General features: G+C 40.0%; 1 protein-coding gene across 3 annotated transcripts; it reads left to right on the plus strand.

Annotated features, from left to right (window-relative positions):
* The first annotated feature begins 1,305 nt into the window (after nt 1-1,305).
* On the plus strand, nt 1,306-12,302 carry LOC146379633 (putative monooxygenase p33MONOX). Of its 3 annotated transcripts, none has more exons than XM_084940944.1 (9): nt 1,306-1,464; nt 2,475-2,598; nt 2,713-2,779; nt 5,916-6,091; nt 6,165-6,276; nt 6,628-6,755; nt 8,364-8,467; nt 8,583-8,773; nt 9,784-12,302. In XM_084940944.1, exons 3-9 carry the CDS (start codon nt 2,755-2,757, stop codon nt 9,990-9,992), a joined length of 945 nt encoding a protein of 314 aa, XP_084797070.1. In that variant the 5' UTR covers nt 1,306-1,464; nt 2,475-2,598; nt 2,713-2,754; the 3' UTR covers nt 9,993-12,302. The 3 variants fall into 3 exon arrangements, with proteins under 3 accessions (XP_084797070.1, XP_084797072.1, XP_084797069.1); XM_084940946.1 differs by having other exon boundaries at nt 8,637-8,773; nt 9,781-12,302; XM_084940943.1 differs by having other exon boundaries at nt 1,307-1,464; nt 9,781-12,302.
* The last annotated feature ends 2,484 nt before the right edge of the window (nt 12,303-14,786 follow it).

The following is a 14,786-nucleotide window of genomic DNA, read 5'->3' on the forward strand; positions in this document are numbered from 1 at the left end:
CATTTAAATGCTGGTTAAACAATTTAATAATATAACTCTTTAATAAGATGCATTATCTTGAACCACGCTGTTGCACTCTTTCCTGTAATACTGGGTTGCCACAGCTGATAATCAGGTTATCCCGCCCTATCCCTAGCATCCTCCTCTGTCACACCAACCTTCTGCATGTCCTCCTTCACTACATCCAACATTCAGCATCCTACATCCAGTGTTTCCCCTGTTCCACCTCTGCACATGTCCAAACCAGCTCAGCCTTGCCTTTCTATCTTTTGTCACCAAACTGCTCTACCTGGGCTGTCCCTCTTATGTATCCACCTTCCCCCTTCAGGTTACTTCCAATGAAAATTCTAACATCTTCACCGCTGCAACCTCCAGCTCGACTTCCTGTCTTCTTCAAAGTGTAAAAAACATTTCCAAACCATCCATCATAGCAATTCTCACTACCATGTTGTAAACCTTTCTTTTCACTCTTGCTGCTGTCTGCCACAAATCATAACTCTCCACACACTCTCTTCTTCACTTCCTCTCCTCATGTCTCCTTTCTGTTTAACAATACTATTTATTTCATAATGTTTGCCCTTATTTTATTTTTGTTTTTGCTGGCTTACTGAATTAAGACAGTAGCCAAACATCTCCACTTTGGTCTGGTCTATCTAAAGGACATGGTCACACAAGTCTTGTGGTTTGCTCACATGTAACTTTGGAAACCTAAGTTGTGCTGCCATGTTGTTGTTGTTGTTTTTGTTGTTGTAGTTTAAGAGAAAGAAGAGGATTTGTCCTTGAAACCTTCCCAAACAAACCATACTTGTTTAGTATTTTTCAAATTCCCCTCTCATGAACATTTAGCATGCTAACCGAAACCTGTAGAGTCTGAGATGTAGCTTTTGGGCTTCTTTTTTTTTTTGGTGTAATATATCCTGTAAGTTATATTTACTGTGCAACTTCAAGATATTTCTTTGAATAAATGTTAATAATAATAATAATAATAATTATTATTATTATTATTATTGTTGTTGTTGTTGTTGTTGTATGTTTTAATTCCCTTTATAGGGAGAGGTGGGCAGACAACACTTTTCTGAGATTATTATTATTATTAAGATTTTTATTGCATATTTAATCTCCAAAATATAAGTGGTTATTTTAATAAAACATAACAAAGGGAAAAAAAAGTTTTTGAAGTAGAAATTGTTTTTATTTGTAGTTACTGTTACAGGTACTGCGTTACACCCAATGACTGTGACATTGTCCTCACAATTACGGAAAGGCACACGTGTGAAGGCCAATTCTCGCGATGAGATGAGAATGCGCGAGAACAAGCAAAGGGAACCGTCAAGGAAGCGGCTGTTATTTATCGAACCCAATAATGGCTGCTACCCAACAAGTCTGTTGTTCTCTTCGCGCGGTGGTCGACATTGGAGGGTCATCCATATTTCAATCGTCACTTTGAAGCCGTCATTACCTCCGGTAAGAAAAGGCAAACAAAGCAATGCTAACTTTGCTGATAAAACCGTTTTAAAATACCGTCAGTCGCCAGCTGTTTTGTGTCTTTTTTTCCAGCTCAGACTGGTTCCGCTATCTCGTTCCGTCAGACTCCACTCAGAAAATAAATAACTGAACTATGCGGCAGGTTTTGGTTTGTTTTGTAAACGTGAAAAACTCAGTGCTAGGCTTTTTGTGAATATGTAACAACCACTCTCACATTCGGGAAGGTTTAAAACGTGCCAAACAGCACCAGTTTTAGTGAAGCTGTGCTAAATTGTTATAGACCTATTTATTCTCTTTGACCTGCACATTATCGGCGTGCAGGAATCTCATGGCATGCTATTGGCTCATTAGCGTCTGAATTTAAAAACATGATAATATGTGATCCCAAAAGCAATTGTACAGGCATGGGGCGGTTACCTTTATAATATTAGACTATAAAATACGAATTTCCTCAGTGGAGTTCTGCGTATGCAGGGCAGTGGTCTTTATTACGGCTAACCCTGTGACGATTTCTCCCTATATCTGCTTTAAGCTTCTTTTAATTCATCCTGTGGTTGTGTTTAAGGAAACCTTCAGCGTGTGCCTGATTGAAATCTAAGCTTTTATTTTGAAGTGGTCATTACCGGTGTTGCATGCACCTTGCTGCTGCAGCAGGGATTATGTAATGCAGCCTGTCTGCAATCATCCTCTGGAATAATCCTGCAGGCAAGCGGTGGCTATGTCAGTGTTATAGAACAGGATAATGGTCTGTGCTCATTCATTTCACTGTGTCTTTCTCGGTAGCACTAGATGTTTCTCTTTCACTTTGAGAGGATTGTTGGTTTTGCGCTCTTTCATGCCTTAAAAGACATTTTTTACAACAGTTTCATAAAGTATTGTTGTCGTATTCGACGAAGCATGTTCAACCTCTCTTAATTTAGTGTAACAAGGGTTTGCCTTCAAACTGAAATTTCTCACAGCTGACCTTTTTAACTCTGGTGTCTCTGTAGTTGCTCTGCTGGCCTTGCTGCTCTCCCACAATGCATTGCCAGAGGCGTTTCTGTGTTTCTCACCAACCATCATAACAAAACCCAGCAAGCCACCTAGTTTACACCAGTGCAGAAAAACGGGAAGGTAGGAGCCTGTCAACCACTGTTCTACTCTTTGTTTGTGAGTTGCTGTTTTAATCAGAGGCAGGTAAATATTTATGGAAAAAACACATGTTGAATCTCCTTTCTTCTTTTTTAGGTCCTATTCTGGTCTAACTTGTTCCTCATCTTTACTCCAACCATGTCTGGTTCTGGAGATTTACCAGGTGAGTAATTCCTATGACAGGAGTATTCAAATTTCAGTCAGGACTAGTTTTCCATTGTTAGAATTGGGCCATTCTGTTCATGTATGCAGAAAGAATAGTGTGCTTGCAGCTATGTAGAAGCATCTGAATAAGGCTTTTATTTCGTTGTATTGTTGCCTGTTTGGGAAGAGTGTAAGCCTTGTTTTAATACTTCTAGCTACATGTATATTTCCTCTAGATGTGTAACATGCAGGTAATCATGAAGTTGCTGTTTTGAAAAGAGGACAACTGCAGTTGTTGGCTACATGAATCATTTTTTTTCCTGCTTGAAAGGTGGTTGAACAAGCTTTGTCCAAGCAACATGAATGAAGCCATTTGTCAGTTAGACAAAGTTAAAAGTTAGACTTACCCTTAACCGTAAACCTTAATGTAAGGCTTAGTTCTCATGGTGCCAGTATGACATACTGGATTTCCCCATGTTTGTGTTGTTCCTGCAACTGGATGATTAATATTGTTCCAGGATCAGCGCTACATATCATATCAGCCACATAGTTGAGATGTCGTAACCTTAAAAACTTTAAAACTAGTGTCGCAAGTGGTAATTGTGGGTGTGTAATACAATATTTTGTATCCACAGATGACACAACCCTTTTATTTTGTTTTGGGTTTTTTTAACATGTTACAGATCATTATCTTTGAGGCTTTTTACCAAAAAGAAAACTTGAAAAAGCTTTCTAACACATGGTTGATGTTTGTGGGGTGGGGGGCGTTCTTCTGAAGTTTTGCCTTCAGAAGTCAGGTGAGCTGATATAAAGAGAAGCAGTGTAAGGAGCAGGCTGCGGTGGATGAATGGACCCTTTTTAACATGGGAGACTGGCATTTGGGTCTGGGTTAAAATGAAAAGTCACTGCTGGCATAATATTTTTAGACTTTATATATTTTAAATTATGCTTTTAAATTTAATTTTCAGTTGTTGCTTAAGTGCAAAAGTGTCAGGTGGATTTAATTCAACAAGGTCAGGTTTAAGAGAGGACATGGATTTGGGTTTATAACTTTTTTTGCAAACATTAACTATGTTTAAGAAAGTGGTTTTTTTGTTTTGTTTTGTTTTTTTTAAGGTGTGAAAATTGCTGCGGGTTGTCCATTTGTGAATCATAGAACTGTGAGATGCTCCCGCTTTGCAAAAATTATTGCATTTTGTGCTAGTTTTACAGTTTTTAAGGTTGAGTATTAACACAACAAGATGACTGGTTAGTTCTACCAGCACAGAGATCTCAGGTGGTGATTAAAAAAAAAAAGAAAATCCACATTGAATTTTGTTAACTGTGAGTACAACCCCGTGAATACCAAGCTCTACACGATTTCAAGATACAGCAGATTAATGCTTTGAACCTTAATGACCGTGTAAACCTCGGCTTTCTACACCTGCTATGAACACACACAAAAAAATCTGCAGCTTCCTGACGTCATTGCTCCTGAAAGTTACATTTTAACAACCCGTTCGTAACTTTCTCCTCTTTATACCGTTTTTGAGCTTTGTTCCATTATTTTATTTTTTGCATATGTTCAAGTTTTCCTTCCAATGCAAATTGTTGGCATGTGACTGTTGCCAGTCATGGTTTCTTAGTTGTGGTTAAGAGATCAGGAGTTGTTTTTGTTTTTCTACAGAGTCTAGTTTAAAGCATGATATTTTTTATAAATGAGTCATGCAGAATAAATGAAACTTGGGGAAAAATGTGGCATATTTTAAGCTTCGATTTGTAGCAGCAAACCGTACTTCATAGATGCTTAATTGAATAAAATGAAGTTGAATATCTAATCAGCACACTTGTCTTTGCAGCATATTGCTGAGAAAAATTGCATAATTTTGGCATCTCTCATCCTTACAGGGAGAGAATTAAAAAATGATCAAATAATTAGCTTTTGTTTCACTTCCATGTTTTCCACTTCATTGTCCATATGAAGGCACTTGCAGTGGCTTCACGCCCACCCTACAGTTTGGGAGTCAATGCCCTGCACACAGAGTGATGCATTGAGCAGTTGCTCTCCAGATATCTCTGGTAACAGAACAGCTTACAGCAGCTCATCCAAACAACCATGCTCAGCCCCCCTCGGCAACTACATTCTCTATCTGAAGCTGATAAGCTAAATGATTGTCGAAGTAGGCAAAGAACAGACACGTATACAAATATACTGAGATACTGATTTATTAGTAAATTGATGTAATAGACTGTAACTTCTGTAGGTCCAAAAATAGTTTCCCCACTCATTTCACATCACTGGGATGAAGTGAATAGGGTAACTGCCAGGATGCCGTATGATTAATTCTCAGTTGCATGTTAATGTGCAAAAAGTTCAGCATGTTCCTGTCCACATATAAAAGGATTGCACACATTGTTTAGTCTTCCCCACCAAATGCAGCTGAGCAGATTTCAAGTTAACACATTTATAGTGAGTCCCACGCTGAATCACACACGTTCATCAACTATTAATATCTGTATGTACTATGGTTTATTATTGTTCCTGACACGAACATTAACAAAGCAGATGCTTATCACAACATTTGCCTGAAATTGGAACTTCCAGCAGTAGCAGATATTTCTCAACAGTCAATCAATATGATGTAAACATTAGAAAACCTATAAATACGCACTGTTCTCAGGTTTATATACCAAACATGTTTTTTGGGTTTGTTTTTTGGGGTTTTTTTGGGGGGGGGGATTGGGAGAATTGGGTCAGGGTGTATCCACAGGTGTCTTTTCTCACACAGCAGGATTTTCTGCCTGAGCAATATTTGTAGTATTTTAAATAATCCATGTGTTTTAGGCATGGCGGAGAGGACAGAAGGCAGGGTACATGATAGATAATTAGCTGTGGCGTTTTCACAACCGCACAGTCTAACACGACATGTTCTGAGCAGGTAAAAGGTCAGCTTATGTCTGAACTGACCATGTAGGGGACATGCATTGTCATGAACCTGTAGGTAAGCTTCAGGGCTACAGTCCGACACAATATGAAGATCGAACCACAATCTCAAGCAGTGAATGTGGGAAATCCTGGTAATTCTAAAACACATCTCAGAATGATTTTGGAGACTGCACTAGACAAGGGAGAGCTGGTGTTTAGTCCCCATTGGGATTATTTTTTGTGTTTGCAGCCATCGAGGGATCTGGGATGGGTGGGATGAAGCTTCCTGTCGGAATGACCCGGCGTGCCATCAGCTATGACGATAATCTGGAGGCCCCCATGTCCACACCGCCTCATGACATCAGTATCAACAACCTGTGGAAACGACCAATCATACCCGAAAGGAAGTTCACACACCTGGCTGAGGTGACACACGCTGCTTTACTATTAAACTGCCCGTATTTTCAGTGCGTGGGTGCTGATGATGTTTTCTCACCAGGAGGATGAGAGTGGTGCGAGTCAGTCTGCAGCACAGGACACTGGAGCCTCTAGACCACAAGCTGTGGTGAAAACCAAGGCTTCTTCCATCATCATGAATTCTCTCATCAACAGTATGTTACTCCTGTTAATGATGATATTCTGTATTAAGGGTGCATTTATCTGAGTGAGTGTTCTTGACAAGTTTGATCAAATACTACAGCAGAAACGTCAAACTCATTTTACATCATGGACTGGACGAAGTGGTACAGACAAATGAAATTCCCCTTTTTGTCAGTTTAAAGAGCTTTAACTACACATGTAATTTAATTAAATACTTTAGGATTAATTTGTAAGAAGAAAATGTGCAAACTTACAGAAAAAGTTCTGGTACGAAGTAGCTTGTTTACTCATTGTTTGAATTTATAATAATTGTGCATGAAAATGCATTCACATTAGAATCAAACTGTTTTTCTCTGTTTCAGAGCAAACTCAGGATAGCGTATATAAGTTTGAGCAGACAGCAGGGCTCTCTGACACCGGCTATACACCCCACAAAGGCCTCACTGCTGAGGAGACGAGACATCACCATCGCGTGCCCGAAACAATCCAGGTCAGACACACGTGTAACCCGTGTGAACCCAAAATGCAGCTGATTATTACACATGGTTGTTAAATCAGCCTTGAATTGAATTTTTACTTTATGCCACCAACCTGGTTGATGGCTAACGAGATTGCTCACATAACTGTTTCCACCAATTAAATGTGCAATGTGGAACTGAATCCATAAATTCCCACTGAGAAAAGACCAGTGCCAGTCATCAGCAAATATGCATTAAACCAAAAAAAATCATTTATGGCTGTATCCAATGCTCCATTCATGATCATCAGAAGTAAGCTGCTGCACCTGTTGTTACTGGTTTTAGGCTGTATCATTTAATTCTTGTTTGGCTCACCAGTTCTACTGTTTTAGTGGGAGTTTATTATCAAAGGGCTCCAGCTGTTTTTAGAATGATATTATAATAGACTGCACATAGATGATACCCAGCAGGGAACCGAAAACTAACAAAGGAAGCCAATGCGCGCGCACACATACGCAGGAGACCATAATATTTGGAAGAAAATAACAATAAAACTTCTATTTATTTTTTTTTTATGTAATGCCACATTAAAACAACAGTCACCTCAAGGTGCTTTATATTGTTACAATAACAGAGAGGAAAACCTCAACAATCATATGACCCCTATGCGCAAGCAGTTGGCAACAGTGGGAAGGAAAAACTCCCTTTTAACAGGAAAAAAACTCCTGCAGAACCAAGCTCGGAGAGTGGCAGCAATCTGCCACGACCAGTTGGGAATGATGGGAGGAAGACGGGACAAAAGTGACACTGTAGGAGCGAGGTGGAAATTAATAATCACTAATCATTAAATGCAGAGAGGTGTATAAACACTTAGTGAGTGAAAGAGGCGAGTGAAGTGCATCATGGGAAACCTCTTTCAGCCTAGACCTGTTGCAGCGTCACTAAGACAGGATTCAGGGTCACTGGATCCAGCCCCAACTATATGCTTTAGCAAAAGCCTTATCTTAAAAGTAGAGAAGGTGTTTGTTTCCCAAATTAAACTGGGAGCCGTTTCCACAGAATAGAAGGTCTAATAGCTGAAGGCTCTGCCTCCCATTCTACTTTTAAACACTGTAGGACCCACAAGTAAACCAGCAGTCTGAGAGAGAAGTGCTCTGTTGGAGTGATGCTGTACTACAAGGTCTTTAAGATAAGATGGGGAAGGATTATTCAAGTACTTATATGTGAGGAGGAGGATTTTAAATATTGATTCTGGATTTAGCAAGGATCCAATGATGACCTGACGTTGCCTTTGGAGGAACTGCTGTTTCAAACACTTCCTCTTTCTCTTCAATTTCCCGTGCTTTAGGTGCTTCAGGGTGTTCTGCCTTAGTTGCTTGTTATTACAAATCCTTAAAAAGCCTACCCAGGGTCATAGTCTGCAAATTAGCTGTGGCTAGAAGTCCTACATATACTGTGTTGGTTGCATTTTTGTTTAATTGCAGTGTTATTTATGTGTTGTCCCTGGTATAAAAATAAATACAATACAAATAAAAGCATTTGCCCTGCAAGCAGCATGTTTGTTTCAAAGTGAGTAAAGTAACTGTTACATTTTCACAGAGGTCAAAGGTTTACAGTGTGTTTTGTTGTTTCTATTGTAGAAACTCCAGATCCAGAGCATGGAGGCCAAGGAAGAGCACCAGAGCTCCTCCACCCACTCCACTCCATCCAACACACCACACAGCTCCCCTAAATCACAGCGCAGGTACAACCACACACTTACACTCAGTGTCCTCAGGTTATCAGCCTGCCCGTCTAAACCCAACAAGGTGATAAATGCTAAAAACCTAACCGTGTTTACACTTTGTGTGTTTGTGAAGAGGCTGGTTTGGCAGTTCGAGTTCAGAGCTCAGTATTGCCTCCTCCTCCAACAGCAGTTTGGACATGGCTGGAGTAGACGTCGGGGGAGGGGGAGGAGGCGGAGGTGTAGTGGAACGATGGGGTGTCTTCGGACCTCGACCACCTGTCCATAAGTCGACCTCTGACCTGGGATCAGACTCCACAACTCCAGGTAACAGCACAGCCTCAGTGTGAAGCCTGTGGAAATGACTTGAGTGTTTGCTTGTCTTGTGTAAACAAAACTCGAAAAAGGTTCTCCTCAGAATTCCCATGAGACGTGTTCAATACAATAAACAAAATAAAGAGAACAAACATGAAGCGCTGCGGTAAGAAACTAAAATAACCCCTCACTATGGAAGAACAAAGGCCCATATGACCAGTTCAGTCCAGGAATGGGGTTAATGGGTGATTGAATGAACTTCAGACTGACAGTAAACACTGAACAACATTCAGGGCTGACAACCCTGAGAGACTGATCAGTCATTGGCTTTTAGCAATGGCGAGCTGAGATTTCTTCATCGCATTGATATAAAACTACAGCTCAACGATGACTTTTGAGAAACTGCGTTTAGGTCTTTACATGTGGGATGTTCAGTTTGAATCAGAGACTTTTAAAATCTTCTTCCCAGGATGACTTTCGGTAGGTAACCCGAGAAAAGTAATGTTTGCAGGGACCTGAGTGAAATAGATTTTGTACAGCTTAAAGAATTTTTTTCTTTCAGAATTTCACAACTTTTTATAGAGTTTGTTTAAAAAAAAAAAAAACAGACAGCTGCTTTATATTTATAGTGTGGTGGGAGAATCAGATTCTTTATTATTATTACTATTGTTATTTATTTTTTTGGGGGGGGGGGGGTTGTAAGAGATTAAATTAGGCTGAGGGGGTTTTCTTGAAGATTGAGAAGTAGTTTTTTGGGTGTGTTTGTTTTATTTTGGGGGGTTTTGGTGGTGCGGGTTGTTTGTCTGTGTTATAATGGGAATTATTTATTTTTATTAATTGGCTCTGACAATGAATTCAAAGAGATAATAATTTAAAAAGAAACCCTTATTTGTGGACACATGTTGTAAAATGTTTAAAATGTATTGATTTTTTTTTTTTTTTTTTTTTTTAATATTGTCACTTTATATCAACCACCTTCTGAGCCTCTTGCAAGTTGTATTATCATCTTTTTTTCCCAGCAGGCTTTGCTCTGCAGGCGTACCGTGGCGCTCAGAAGCCGACCCCGATGGAGGTGATGAAGACGCAGGCTCGACTGGCCGACAGCGCTTCCATTCAGAAGGTGTCTCCACCCACAATGGAGATTCCCACGGTGGAGGGTCGGCGGCATGGAACCCGAACACACAAGCTCAAACCGAGAGATATGAACATCCTGACGCCCTCCGGCTTCTGAGAACGCAAGCTGCCTGACGCACAGACACCACAGGTCCCATGAAATGATGACGTCCTCATGCTTAGTTCAGTGTATTCCAGTTCTCCTTTTTTTCTTTTTTTTCTTTTTTATGTCCAAATCTTTTCAAATGTTACCGTGTTATTAACGCCCTCAATTTGAGGTCCGGTTACTCTTCCAAATATAAATCCAACAGATTTTGCACTGCCTAAAAAGTCCTGTATAAGTTTCTGTCGTTAAGCCATAATTTAACCCACCAAGTAACTACCTTGGATCTGCAAGTGCAACACTATTTGCCACACAGGAGTTAGATGGAGAACGTTGTAAACAAACCTCCACTTAGTCTAATTTAGGTGGCAGGGTGGCTGAGCTGTAAGCTAAGCACCCAAACTGACGGTCAAACAACACAATTTACAGACAGACCTCCTAATCAGCTTTGACCTTTAATTACTGTAATAATCTGGTTTTTGGGTTTTTGGTCAGTTAATCCAAGCTTGTGGTTTTGCCTCAAAATAAAAGTGGACCAGTAAATCTGACTGACTGATTATCATCTGACCTGCCAGACAAGAACTCTTGCAATCATGTTTCAATTTAGATCTTTTTTTCCCCCCCACGTTATCCAAAGGCTTAAACGTGTCTGACCTGAAATTATGCTGTTAATGACTTTTCCCATTCCTCCATAGATTTGGGCGTGAGCAGCTTTATGTAAATATTTTTGAAATATCAACTGTGGAACTTAAACTATTTCATGGGACCTTTTAACAGCAGCTCTAACCACTTAAGATAACCACTGTGCTGTCCACCATCTTTCCCATTTAAAAACAAACATGGTTATATACATTTAAAAAACAAAAAAGAAAACCGTGATCATATTCAGTGTTTCTTGGATGTAAAATCAAACGCATTGACCAACCACGTCAGCATGAATCACCCCACAATGAAGTGAAGAGCTTATGTTGGTGAAGCTGAAACTGAAGATGGTTGCGATCCAAGTTTATAAGTATCATATACTAACGCACTTTATCCTCATCATAACTTCTAACTCAACCCCAGACCCTCTGCTGTCACGCAGTCCTCCAGGGTAACGATGCTAAAGCTTCCTCTGATATATTCTGCCTGTCACTAAAATATTTTTCTTCCATTTTGGGATGAATAAATAATAAATTTCTCGGGTGCAGTTCAGTATCAGACAAAATAAACAGACAACGATTCTCTAATTATATTGTAACAAGTTTTGTCTCAGGAAAATTGTCAGGCTCCTCCTCAAACGTTCCAGTTATTTCTTTTGCAGAAAATGTTTTTTGTTTTGTTTTGTGGGATATTTAATGTATAGATTGAAGTTTTCTTGTTTTGTTTTTTTTTCCACTTCCTCTTTTGCAAAAGATTTTATTCCCTTTTTTGGGTATGAGAAAAAACTATCTTAGTAAATTTTGGAAGAAAAGCTAAACGATGGGAAGAATTCCTGTTTGTATTTAGTGCTTATTAGCTGATGTGTGCCCAGTGAGCATCCTGCAGAAACCTTCACCGATGCTCTTTCTGCTTTGGCAGTTTCTTTTTTTTGGGGGGGGGGTCCCCAGTTGCAACGGTGTGCAAACAAATGTTCTTCATCTCTAAAAGGCCTTAATATAAGAGGACGTAAATGTAATGCAAGGTTTTATTTTACTTCTCTTAGTGGTCCTACAATGCTAGCTTACTGGTAATTATCGATGTTATATGCAAAGTTTCTGCAGGATGATGCATGCTACGCTTCTTAGAAAATACTGGGCGCTGTAGTTCCACCGCTAAATGAAAAGGTAGATCCTGGTTGGAGTTACTGATGATGCACTCTTGTTATGAAGTGGAAACGGTCCCTTTGCTGGGAATAGATTCGGCGTGTTTTGTAACAGCAGTGGACGATTTCATGAAGTGGAAAGTTCCAAGTCCATGTCATCTGCCACCTGTAACTCTGCTGTGGTGTTTAGTCACATGTTGTTTCCTTTTGGTCCTGTGTGAACAACCCTGGACACAAAAGTAAACGCCCACACTGTTGTTAGATGTGTAGCTATTAAATGATTGACTGTTTGGTTTTTTTGCTGTTATTTTTATGTTCACAAGTGCTTTGTGTGACCCTTTAAATCTTCCTCCAGACCGAAGCATCAGAACCGAACCTCCTCTGTATGTACGTGTGACTCTGTAGTAGTGACTGAAGTAATGTTTGTTTGGTTTTTTTTTTTTTTTTTTTACCAATTAATGGTTCAAAGAAGTTTTCCTGGATTTTTAGTCTCTGTACAGTTTTCTTCTCTTTGAGAATAAATGTTACACTCTCATCAGCCACACAGGAGTCAAGTATTCATTGTGTGTGTTTAAAATCTGTTTCGTCAAACATTTTAAACAGACCCTCCTGCCAGAACAGTTACAATTATCTGTTCATTTTATATCTAAAATAAAAACAGTTATATACACACAGTGACATCACTTAATAGTCGTTTATCTCCCACATCCTGCTTTATTGTGCTTTTAAGCTCTAAATGTTACCATAATTTCTAAAATGAACATTTTGCAGACTTTAAACTCCTGATTGAGACGATACACTCAACAGCAGTGTTTATTGCAATTATAGATCCATTTACAGTTATAGTGGTCTCCTGATTTACAACTACGAATTTAATTTGGCTTCATTTTTATAGATCCAGAAACAACTACTGTCTTTTATATAGTTGTTGTTGGGGGTATTTTGTTAGCTGGTGGGTGTTAGGATGCCAACTTGTAACCCATCTAAGGTTTGGGTTTAGGTTCAGTTAACATTCACTCCGTTTCAGTTCACATCTTTAAAGTTCTGAAGAAGTGCTACATCTTCCTTTTATAGATAGTCTGTGGCTGACTGACAAGCAACAAAGAAAAAAAAAATCAAGTTTTTATTTTAACAAGTTCTTTTATTGTTATTTGGAAATGCATCATCATGCAGTCTTCAAGTTATTTGGCACACTACACTGTAGAAAGAAAAACATTTCCCCTCTGCTTCTGTTGCAGTGCATCTCGAGCCTCAGAGATTTCCTGCAGCGTGAGTCAGTCTAGTTCCCTAAAAAACAGAAGTCATGTTTAACCACATCCAGTCCATACATGACGTAAAACAGTCTGTCAGCCAGTGTTGGTCCACCTGACTCAGAGATCTTTACAAAGTAACCCAGACTGCTCTGATGATTTGACCTGTGAAACATAAATGTTATTTCAAACCAGTCTTTCCATTTAGGACAACAAAGTTGATACTGGCTCACTTTGATGAAAGACATTTTGGTGAAAGGTTTTTTTAATTTTGTAGGATGAAAAATATGAAAGTGCATGTGAGCTTGTTCAAAAAGATCTATGTGGTTTATGGATGCATGCCAACAACAACCTAGAGATGATCACTGAAAAAGCACTTTAGCTTCTCTTTATGGTTACTGTTTACTCAGCAGGAAACGCTGGGAAAGTCAAATCAATGTCAAAATTCTAGATTATGCGTCCCACATTGTTCCACACAAACAGTCTTTGTCCTATATTTGTTTGTTGGGATCTGGTCACCTGAGTTCTGTCTTTCTGAATATCCTGACATATTCCTCATATGTCAGGTCATAATCCACGTCAGGAAGCTCGTGTTAGAATATCTCTGAGGTGTATCTGTGATAGAGTTGGATGTCTCGAGACCGGTCTCGAGACCACTTTTACGTGGTCTTGGTCTCGTCTTGGTCTCGACGGACTTTTGTCTTGGTCTTGTCTTGGTCTCGACAGACTTTTGTCTTGGTCTCGGTCTTGGTCTCGCTGTTTCGGTCTTGCATTCTCAAATCGACATAGTGTTCGGGAGATTTGGAGTCAACCATCAGCGGAGCGGGGGGGTGACTTACTGGGCTTAAGCCCGGGTCATTTTTTCAGAAGCATGGGGTCTTTTGGAATGTAATTTGTTAGTTAGATGCCTGACTGACAACTGTATAAAACAAAAACAACACACGAAGCACAGAGCGCACCGTCGTAAATTCCCCCTAATTTTGGTATGATCCGAGCTCAAGCACTAGGCGACTGAGCACAGCACCCATGTGAGCGAGGGGGGAGAAGCTGCTGCCTGCGAGTTTGCTGCAGACAGAGGAGAGCTTAAGTTTGACCAGGTACCAAAGCAAATCATTCGTACTGAACTAATAATGTAAATATGACGGTGTATCACAAAAGATTGATATTGTAGCGTCCCTCGCCAGAAGACACAGACGATCAGCGTTCCAGTTACCGGTGTTTATTCAGAAGAGTAACACGGGCTACTGTGGGCCGTAGCCAACGCCAAAACAACAGCGAAAAAGTGCGCTCTCAGCAACAGCACAACCCCCGACTCTCTCCTTCTCTTCCGCCCCACACACACACTCTCTCTAACCCCCACCCCCCGAACACTCTCAGCCAACCACACACCTGCTCTCCTCCAGACTCTCTGTCATTGGTAGCTGATCTGATTGACAGGCCAACCGGCCTCTAGACTACTGCACATTCAAGGACACTCAGTAAATCACCTTGCTGCGGGTGTGGTCCAACTATGCCATAAGTAACTGGCAATTCTGAACACTGGTAACACTGATAACACAACAGTCAACTAACTTGTAACCCAGTCCGTTACAATATCAAACTGATCACTTGGTTGCGTTACTTGCTCTTCGAGTGAATCAACAAATGGATGGATAAATAAAAAGCCGAACAGCAATGCTGATTTTTTAGAGAGTCTTAGCTTACATTTCATATTTTCAGTTGTTACCCTCCACGGCTAAACAAACTCACTAAATCGGTTTCAATTGTGTACTGATG

Source organism: Perissodus microlepis, chromosome 10, assembly GCF_051167445.1.
Source record: "Perissodus microlepis isolate ML-2025 ecotype Zambia chromosome 10, ASM5116744v1, whole genome shotgun sequence".
Classification (NCBI taxonomy): Eukaryota; Metazoa; Chordata; class Actinopteri; order Cichliformes; family Cichlidae; genus Perissodus; species Perissodus microlepis.

Bases quoted from the DNA above. Each gene is read 5' to 3' on its own strand.
- LOC146379633 (XM_084940943.1), top strand. From the start codon at position 2,755: ATGTCTGGTTCTGGAGATTTACCAG. The intron at 6,756-8,363 runs GTCAGACACACG...TTTCTATTGTAG, and splicing joins GCGTGCCCGAAACAATCCAG to AAACTCCAGATCCAGAGCAT. The intron at 8,774-9,780 runs GTAACAGCACAG...TTTTTTTCCCAG, and splicing joins ATCAGACTCCACAACTCCAG to CAGGCTTTGCTCTGCAGGCG.